The sequence below is a fragment of the Schistosoma haematobium genome, chromosome 4 (genome assembly GCF_000699445.3).
Source record: "Schistosoma haematobium chromosome 4, whole genome shotgun sequence".
NCBI classification, from domain to species: Eukaryota; Metazoa; Platyhelminthes; class Trematoda; order Strigeidida; family Schistosomatidae; genus Schistosoma; species Schistosoma haematobium.
The window spans coordinates 5,768,632-5,779,483 of NC_067199.1; the positions used below are offsets into that span (position 1 = coordinate 5,768,632).

The following is a 10,852-nucleotide window of genomic DNA, read 5'->3' on the forward strand; positions in this document are numbered from 1 at the left end:
AAACATTTGAACCATGTATGATGATAAAAACACAATTTATTGTAATACCGTTGTAGTGAACAAGAACACAAGCGGGGACAACTAAATATATTTGAATATAAAATTACAGAATCCATTAGTAAAATCTGAGATCCATATAGTAGATATTTCATTTTATAAAATGTCAATCAATCATCTCGAACTTGATAGTTCCTTTGTTTTCGCACCAGTCATTCTTTGTTCTCATTCTGTTTTCTTTGATCTTCTTAAACTTCTGCCTCCAGGCATTTTACTTTCGACTGATGATACATACTACTTATATCTGTCGACATCAGTAGAACATACCGAACCGTGACTCGATAAATGTTAGGACAGAAATTAATTGAAAATCAACTTAAAATAGTTTCATACCTTTTAGTATTATCGAAGTAAGTACATTTGTGTTTAATATCTAATAGTTTGTTTGATCAGATTTAATTGATTTATGATGTACAACACTTTTTGTCTGATTCCGATAATACGTTACTGTATGATTCAGAAAGTGATCAAGTGAATTGCCTAAATTAATAACTAAAATATTTATACTAATTTGAATCTGATCAATTATTTCTTCTGGTTGGCGTTTTTTAGCGAGTTAGTTTTCTATGGGATGGGGTCGCTAACCTCATGTCCAACCCTCTTACTTTATCCGGGCATGGGACCGGCAGTAGCATCAAAGGGGCCCCAGGTGATGAGGATGATTGGCAAAGCAAGAGCAGCATATCTACAATTGAAGAACATCTGCGACTTAAAACAACTGATAATCAACAACAAAGTCACAATTTTCAATACAGTTCCAGTGTATGGGGCGAAAACTTGGACAACTGCGAAAACCATCATCCAGATGATACAAGTGTTTATCAACAGTTGTCTACGAAAAATACTTCGGATCCATTGGCCAGACACTATCAACAACAACGTACTATGCAAGAGAACAAATCAGATGTCAGCGGAGGAAGAAACGAGGAAGAAGCGATGGAAGTGGATAGGACACACATTGAGGAAAGCCCCGAATTGCGTCACAAGACAAGCCCTTCCTTGGAATCATCATGACCATAAGAGAAGAGGAAACCAATGAACAAATTACGCTGAAAAATGGAGACAGACATGAAAAGTTTGACCAACCATTGGATAGAAATAGAAAAGGAGACCCAGTACAGAGTGTGTTGGAGAATGCTGTTCGACTTCCAATGCTCCATTAGGAGTAACAGGCATCAGTATGTAGGTAATGATTGTAATTTGCGTTTAGTAAGATCGTTTGTATTTGATAGAATAAATAGTAAAATAGACTTTATATTTTCGAACAAAACAATCTTTCATAACATTCAAAACAGGTAACACGTTCTTACAAGATTTAATTTACAAGTATGAAACTTGTTTCCTTATTTTTTGTTCTACTACAACTAATACATATCCGCTTACGTATATCATTACAAAAATAAATTTATCAGATATATTTACATGTACAATATTCAATCATTATTATATCATAACATGTAATTTACTCTGGAATAGTATTTTCCAATGAGCTACTTTAGAAACCTTGCTGTGAATAAATGATCAACTATACATTTATACATTTGTAAGTTATTCATACTTATATGTCAATCATCTTTTTAGAATAAACATCATCTATTGCATTAGAGATAAACATAATTTAGTTAAGTTTTATGTATCAATCCATGCGATAAAGAAATATGTAAATTATACGATTTATTTTTTTCTATTTTCTGAAAGTGTATGATATTTTTTCCTGGTTAGCGTTTTTATTTTTTGGCGAGTTAGTTTTCTACGGGATGGGGCCGTTAATCCTATGCTCAATCCTTTTGCTTTATCCAAGTTTGTGATCGGCAGTTAACTCATAGGGGCTCCAGTCGGAGTTCATAACAAGTAATGTTTAGCATTGAAGAGCAAATTAAATTTGAATTTAAATTCGTACCAAAATGGGATAGACTTATTGTTATGGGTTAATTAGATTTGATGAATTGAACTATGTACTTTGAACAAGAAGACTTCAGTTTAGATGGCGTATACATCCTTTGATACAAGTTGATACACAACAGTGATATGAAATTATTCAAACAAAATTTAAAGTAATGGAATCACTACTAGTATCAGTGATGGTGGGAAATAACATATTTAAACAATAGGATTCCAGAAGAATTTACTCGCGCAATAGAAAAAAAAGGTGATCTTGAAATTCAAGACCTGAACAAAAATTTAATGCATATGAGGTATTGTGGTTAATTCCGAGCGGCTTTAGCCAACGTCTCTAACCACTAGTTACAATAGTAACACGGACACAAGCCTAATGGTTCATGGCTTAGTTTAACTATCAATAACTTTGTGGAAAGATACCACGTTATACTTTGGTCATCCCTAACTTTTCTACGACCTATTCACGTAACAAACTATATCCATTGAGATATACGTCAGTCGATAAAGATTCACTACATCGTCAACCAATACACTATATTTATCGACTATCATAAGTCTAACTTTTGTACTGTTCAACTGATGGTAACAACATTTGCAAACAATGATTCTAAGGCATCCGAGGCGAAATACTTGTAATATACGAATACACTCCCTTGTTTAGTGGCCACTTTTCACAACCATAAAATAGAACACAGAGTAATACTGAGCAATACATCTGTCCTTTGACAAGTAACCAGGCATCTCAAACATTTAAAGATAACTCAAGTTGGTAAAAACCAAATGATCCTTAGTAATCACTTAAATCCTAACTAGGAAATCGGTACAATTCGATGTAATAACAGTCGACGCGGTTATATTTTAATTAACACTTTTTATTAGTCAGCCTTTCGTCAATCACCATCAAGTTTCTTTATAAACTCATTTATGATATCACCTTAATGTTGTTTGTATTAGTCGCACTATTTGAAAATAATACATGAATTTCATAGTAATTTTTCATATTGACTGTCCAAACTAACAGATGCTACTTTTCAACTAAGTGGAATGGTTTCAATCTAACAACGACACTGAACTATATTTTCTTCGAAACCGTGAATAAAGTTGTCATTTTCCTAGTGAGAATCTTATATATGATAAATGTAAGGTGTTAATAGTTTCCAAACTTATATTCCAGTAGTTTCTCAACAAAACCATTCAGCCATATTTGAACAAACGATCAATCTATGGTTTACAGAAAGAAATATCAAATTTAATAGTTCAATTCGTGAGTCAATTGAAGCTAGACCAACATGGAAAACCTGGAACCACTGGACGGCCGTTTCTTCCTAGTATGGGACTCCCTAGCAGTGCGCATCTACGGTCCTACCTTACGAGATTCGAACTCAAGACCTATGAGTTTCGCACGCGAGCGATTAAGCTCTAAGTCACTAAGCCGGCATCCGACGGTGTTGGTGTCTAACTTCAACTAATCCACGAAGTTGCACCACTGCCCATCATTGTCATCATTGAGTTACTATCTCACAGCAGATCCGGTTGTACTCCACTGGTCAGGGTTTCCCATGAATTCAATAATTAAATTACCATAATGTTCATAAAAAACCTTCTCTGATTATAAATATCAAATTGTTTACTTAGCAAACTATATTTAATTCTGTTCAACGATTGTTACATCACTTGTTTTCAACTGATCCAAGCAGCTGTTTTGTATAACTTTTGTCCATATTTTCATTATTGTAATAGGTTTATACATTCTGTTATATAGTGTTTTTAATTACTCAGATGAAATAAATATTTAATAGGAATGAAACAATCTAGGTGATCTATTGCCAACGAAACTGTTCCAATCTATCTATTAGTTTCTTTCGATTTATCTTTACAAGGGTTTAGCTCAAGCAATAAAAATTCTGATACTAATCAACATATGTTCACTAGTGACTGGCTTCAAGATGTATATCCTGGAGTCCTAGTGAGAAGCAATGACTAGTAGAGTTCAATCGGGTCAGTTGTGAGAAAGTAACTCACTGATGATAATGGTGGATGTGTCACTCAATTTCGTGGATTAGTTGAAGTTAGACAATAATACCACTGGATTCCGGTCGGCTCAGTGGTTTAGTGGTTAAGCGCTCACGCGAGACTGATAGGTCCTGGGTTCGGATCCCACGAGACGGGGTCGTGGATGCGCACTGTTTAGGAGTCCCGCAATAGGACGAAACGGCCGTTCAGTGGTTCCAGGTTTTCCATAGTGGTCTAGCTTCAATTGACTCATGATCTCAACTGTTGAAATAAAAATTTGGTTTGCTTATTCAGTTTACCAATTTGGGTCCCACCTAAATTTCGTAGCTAATTCACTGAATACAAAATCTAAAAAAAGAAAGAAGTCATAACAGAGAACATTAGTCAGCAGTTGTTAAACACGTTTATCTGTTTATTTATTTTTTTAAAGAATTACTCAGTACGTTAGGTTAATATTAAAAGCTTGTTATATGATGATTTATAGGATGATATCTGACAAAAACAAGAAACCAATTTAAATGTTTGCCTGAATATTCATACAAATTATACTTCAATAATGAATTATATTGGAACCAAAACAAACAAGCCAATTGTTTATATGTAATACAGAATAAGAATAAAAAAAACGAAACAAACAATGTGTTCGTAGAATTATCTTGGCTACAAACTGTATTTAGATTATGCCCTACTACAAAACTGAGAAAAAAAGTATCCATTTTAAATGTAGAGAAAACAGTTTATAATCGGTTTTTTTTTAAAAAGAAGGGTAGTGTTGTTTTACTGTATACCTATACCTATACAGTGAAACAATAATTTTAGACGATAATATGATTATTTTTTATAGTGTTTCTGAATATATTCGGTTATTTATTACAAAAAAAGAGGTGATGTTTTCAAGTAGTAAACATTTGTCTTAATGATGTTAACTGATTAACAAGTAGAATGATTCGATACTTCCATTTTCTCATAAGATTTAAATACGATAAATGGATTATACCTGGCAACGAAATACCGAACGTATTTTTTATAATATATTTGAATAACGGTGCTAGGATGTAGTTATATTCAGTTGACCAGTTCAAATTGGACGAAACATGCTAGTGGATTTGATTATTTAGCATACCCCAATCATTCTACAAGTTTAACCACAATTAAGTTGACAGACCGGTGAAAATCAGTAACATTTGAGTAATAATTCAGATATTTTAAATTTTATTTAAAGTATGTATCTAAGATGGTGGTTGGAGGTAGTCAACAGGAAACCCTGAACCCGGGTTTCGTACTACTTGGAACTCTTCAGCAAGGTGTACATGTAATCTTGAGGGAACTGGTGCTCCCTGACGGATTCCATCACGTGTCACACATCTTCACAGTCAGAGATGTTACTACTGAGCTATCCTGACCGCGACCGACCTCCTGTAGGACTGAGATGTAATCACAATTGATTGATCAAGTCCTTCTTAGTGCAGATCGAATGCTATCGACCATTTTGCAATGTGGCTACTACTGTTTTATCATCGAAACTGATAAAATTTGAACTTATTTCAAACATAAAGTTGGGAAACTTTTTCTTTACTTGATTTCAAAATGTAAACAAAAACAATCAGAAACGTTCTCAAGTTTGTACAACCGCTATGTTTTATTATATTACTTTTAATCACTGACACAGTTTAACATACTACAAACAAGTCAAGAATAGGACTGTAGCCTTGATAAACCGGTCCAGTATATTTTCAATACCTCTAAACTTACTTACTTACCTACGCCTGTTATTCCCAATGGAGCATAGGCCGCTGACTAGCGTTCTCCAACCCACTCTGTACTGGGCCTTCTTTTCTAGTTCCATCCAATTCTTGTTCATTTTTCTCATATCTATCTCCATTTCCCGGCGTAATGTGTTCTTTGGTCTTCCTCTTCTCCTTTGGCCTTCAGGATTCCATGTGAGAGCTTGTCTTGTGACGCAGTTGGGTGCTTTCCTCAATGTGTGTCCAATCCACTTCCAGCACTCCTTCCTGATTTCTTCCTCCACTGGGATCTGGTTTGTTCTATCCCACAGTACGTTGTTGCTAATAGTGTCCGGCCAATGGATCTGAAGTATTTTGCGTAGACAATCGTTAATAAACACCTGTATTTTCTGGATGATGGCTTTCGTAGTTCTCCAGGTTTCTGCCCCATACAGTAGAACTGTGTTGACATTTGTATTGAAAATCCTGACCTTGGTGTTGGTTGACAGTTGCTTTGAGTTCCAGATGTTCCTCAGTTGTAAATATGCTGCTCTTGCTTTGCCGATCCGCGCCTTCACATCTGCAACCTCTAAACTTAATTATCATAATGTCATACCCAAGGGATGATATCAGTAATGTAATCGTATTTTAATCTAATAAAATCTATTCAGTTTTTAATCTTTCCTAATCAACATCACCATTCTATTAATTTTGTATAAACCTCAGTATTATTTGTATTTCAAATAGTAAACTAATCATATTTGCCGACCAATTTTTTTCAAAAACAAAAAAAAAACATTTTCTTTTTAACCTTCGAATGTGAATTATTTTATTCTGATCATAATTTTTGTTTCTAAGTGAAAATATTTTTCTTTTTTTTTATTTTCAAAAATATTCAAAACTTTAGTTGCCAACGCGATATTATAAAACACGCATTTAATGAATCAATACTTTTTAGAAATAAACTATATTAGTGATGTTTATAAGGATTTTATGTCATAGAGCTTTACAATATTATAATACTAAAAAAAGGGATTATATTCAATAGATCGTATTATATTCAAGGAATAAATGTTTGTTTTCTTTTTATTATCAATTTGTAATTCCATCCCCATCTACGTCATCGTTAGGAATCAATTGAAACTATATAGAGAGAAGTATTTGAATAATTTGGTGTTAAAGAAAAGCAAATGAACAAATGTTATAGAAAAAAATGGTAATAATAGTAATAATAATATTTGTAATAATTATTAGTAACACTGACTAGTATATACATTAGGTTCTTTAATTCAAACCAATCAGTTTGTATCTATGTTTGCATATCTTCAATCGGAAAAAAGATCATTTGAGATGAACTAGATGACTTAGATACTCCCAAGACTTATCGTTTACAGAATAAATATTAAAACAGACCTCTAAGTTTCAACATCTAATAGGTTACATAAATCGAAACCTTTACAGCAATGAGTCATGTATTCTAATGTACAAAGTTTGTGCTCGACCTCTTCTAGAATATTGCACGTTTATTCTTAGCAGTGCACGCATAAAGGAGCTTATAGTTCTAGATGTAATAAACTTGGGCTAGACCCTTTATGGAGGAGGAGACTCAAACTAAATCTTATCTTTTTCTTCAAACTACTTCATAAACTATCGTTTCCATCCAATCACGCGATTCAATATGCAGAAACTTCTCATTATGACATCCGTAATTCCTTGGCACTAGTGAAACACTCATTCTAAATCATCTCTTTATATGAATTACTTCACCTGCAAATTTTCTAGACTCTGGAATAACCTACCACAATCTATCCGCACGATAAAATCACTTTCATTATTTGTTCGCTGCATCGATGCATACTGCTCCTCTGAAAATGCATTGAATGGTCTAGCACCTGTAAGTGTATCTCATTTCACAAGTGATATTATAGGAACTTTAAATGCTTAGCCTTTTTATTAGTGCATTCCTTAAGTAAAAACACTTACTTGCTGTCACTTGATGTTAACACCGTCCCCAGAAAATTTAATTAGTTTGAATAACATCAACAGTATATCACTGTGTCACATGAAACACGCATTTTGGTAGACCTGATTCATATATTTTGGTACTTACTGCTTTGTTGTTCCGTGCTCTCTGTTTTTGTTTTACTTTCTCTGGTTGTAGATAATTATCATTAACTCGATCTGGCATACGAAATGACTTTAATTACTCCGTTCATAAATCAACTGGCTGTCCATTTAAGGATTATTAAAAATTCTCGCCTGATACGTTGGATCGCTGTAATACATGTACTATTTAAACAAATACTGAACTAGTATACGTAAAACTTTCTTCTATCATATGTTTGTTCTCTACATCTAATGCTACTAATTATATCAAGCTGGTCATGCCTGTAAACTGGCGTGAATTCTGTAATTTTTGTTTTCAGAATATAAATTATTATTATTATTATTATTATTATTATTATTATGATTCACTGAAATCAACTGAATCAAAAATATTATGACTTTGTGGTCTACTTATAGTTCATAATTCGGAGCTTCTTTTACACCTAGTTTTCTAAAAAAGTTTTAATCTCTTCTCTTATAGAAGCTGAAAAGATTCGAATCTATAACCTTAATCTATGGGCTGAACAAATAAACTACACTAAAATGAATTAACTACATTAGATATTATTCGTATTCAGATAGACAACGCAGTGGGATATATTCAAGAAATTATTCCCGTGTTCAATTATGTCAGCAACATTTTCAATTAAATGTAGATGATAAGCTAGTTTTCCAAGGGAAGGGGGCTTTTCTGGTGTCAAAATTGTTAAATTTTAATAATTTTAGGTGGAGTTTTGTTATGTAAGATAGATAGTTTGATTGCGAAGGTTTCATCATTCTTCTGAATTATACTACCAGCACATACTTTAGGAGTGTTGGAGATGGTTGGAAGAAAATTAGGGGCAGCCAAACTAAAACGTGGCATCAGTGCTTGAAAATTTTAACCTCTAGTCTGAGCCATGTTGGTAGATGCAGACTACTTGATTGGAGTCCGCGTGACTATCGTAACCAACGGTTGGAGACTCTTGGTGACATGGCTCAGAATCGATCACAATGGCGTAGGTGTATACACTTTCTGTCTTCCCTTAAACTAAGAGATTAAAATCGCTTCATATTTTTCACTCTACTAACTAATTCTTTCTTCCTATACTATATCCTTATATGCAATCTTTCTCCTATATATTGCCATCTTTGACCTAACCACTCCTATGAATCCGGTGTTCATCTTGCTGTGCTAATGCGGTATGGCAACCTGGGCCGATGCATATACGCGCCTGGTCCTAAGTTGTAGCTGACTGACTGACATACTTTAGGTAGAAGAAAAGTGTTCGAATCTCTCCATATTAAAACTGCCATCTTGTTCTGTTGACATTGATCTTGATTGGGTATTGATAACCTTTAACATATCATTCTAAGAAGGTTTCCAACGAAACGTAAGTATAATCAAAATGAACCATTATATAGGAGTCCTTAAGTCATACATAACAAAAACGCTAGTTTGGTGATAAATTTTGATATCTATCTATCTATCTATCTATCTATCTATCTATCTATCTATCTATCTATCTATCTATCTATCTATCTATCTATCTATCTATCTATCTATCTATCTATCTATCTATCTATCTATCTATCTATCTATCTATCTATCTATCTATCTATCTATCTATCTATCTATCTATCTATCTATCTATCTATCTATCTATCTATCTATCTATCTATCTATCTATCTATCAATAAGAAAATATTGTAATATCGATAGTGATGAAACACATCTTCTGTATATTAAAATACTAATTATTTATCATATGGTATTTAATAATAATAATAATAATAATAATAAGTAAATTATCATTGAATTAGTTCACTGAATTCTACTTGTTCATCTATGTAAATATAAAATGTAATCGAAGAGTTTTATTTTTATTATGGCAGAAATCAATAATCTATGGAGCCTAAATTAATTTAATTTGGTTACTGGATACAAAATGAAAAAGAAATAGTGATAAACAGTTAATGACTTATTTATGCATCAAATAATAACATATCTCTCTACATGAATACACCAAATAGTTTTCAGCTAGAATTAATCATGACTTAATTACTATCTTGTATGAATGTTTTATATTAAAGATTCAGGGTTTTTTTTTTTGTATTGGCATTCTTGTTAAGGATGATTTGTAGTTTATTACATGTAAGAATCACTTAAGTGTAAATACACATTTTAAGAGGTATGCCATATACTTTATGAATATATTAAATGAAGATAATGATTTCATTTTAAGCATAGATGGATAGTGGCTAGTAGTGGAATCCAATTTGATGTGTGTTTCGTTCTATTTGGGACTTGTCAGCTGGATGTACCTACATCTTGAAGCTGATGTTCACTTCGGGATTCGAACTCAGTACCATTCGCTTCAAACACCATTGAGTTATCTACTTAGTTATCCATTTTTGCTTAAAAATTTTGTAACTTAAGGCTATATCGAAGCAATCTGCACAGGATGCACATATATCAATAAGAGATTGATCATTTGTAGTTCTAAATAATAATGGGAAGATACAAGTAAAACAACACCAAGTGAATTTATAATGAATTCATGTTACATACATTATTAGTATGGTTTAAAGAGACCCTAATGTAAAATAACTTTAACTTACTAATAAGAATATATTACAACTGCATTTAACCAAATGTTCCAAAAATCTTAACAAACTGTAGTGGACTGTTAAGGTGAAACGATGGTAATGATTTTGTTGATAACAATCTGAAATATGTCAACTTATAAGTGAATATAATTGAATAAATACTTTGTGTAAAATTGACTACGATGAATTCTATATAAATCACCATATGGATCAAAATTTATCTATTTTACACTATTAACAAGACAAACTTCATAAACAATGGTTAGTCTTAAGCTCATCCTTCTTGATAGTTAAGTTGACATAAATATTATTATCATTAGTACTATTATGACTGTTATGATTATTGTTATTTTCTACAGTCGTAAGAGATTGTAGATCCAGTGAAATGTCACTGAGCTCTAGTCAAATGATCCGGCAGTTGGGTCATTGAATACCGAACAGATCATCGATCCCTGTCAAGATCG

At 32.7% G+C, this 10,852-nt stretch overlaps 1 protein-coding gene across 1 annotated transcript; it reads left to right on the forward strand.

Annotated features, from left to right (window-relative positions):
• The first annotated feature begins 488 nt into the window (after nucleotides 1-488).
• Nucleotides 489-8,119, forward strand: MS3_00000378 (uncharacterized protein). The gene is made up of 2 exons (XM_051208164.1): nucleotides 489-1,600; nucleotides 7,855-8,119. The coding sequence occupies exon 1, from the start codon at nucleotides 646-648 to the stop codon at nucleotides 1,069-1,071; it is 426 nt and encodes a 141-aa protein (XP_051066041.1). The 5' UTR covers nucleotides 489-645; the 3' UTR covers nucleotides 1,072-1,600; nucleotides 7,855-8,119.
• The last annotated feature ends 2,733 nt before the right edge of the window (nucleotides 8,120-10,852 follow it).

What these genes read in the sequence shown, in the direction of transcription:
- MS3_00000378 (XM_051208164.1), top strand. Translation starts at nt 646, where the DNA reads ATGTCCAACCCTCTTACTTTATCCGGGCATGGGACCGGCAGTAGCATC.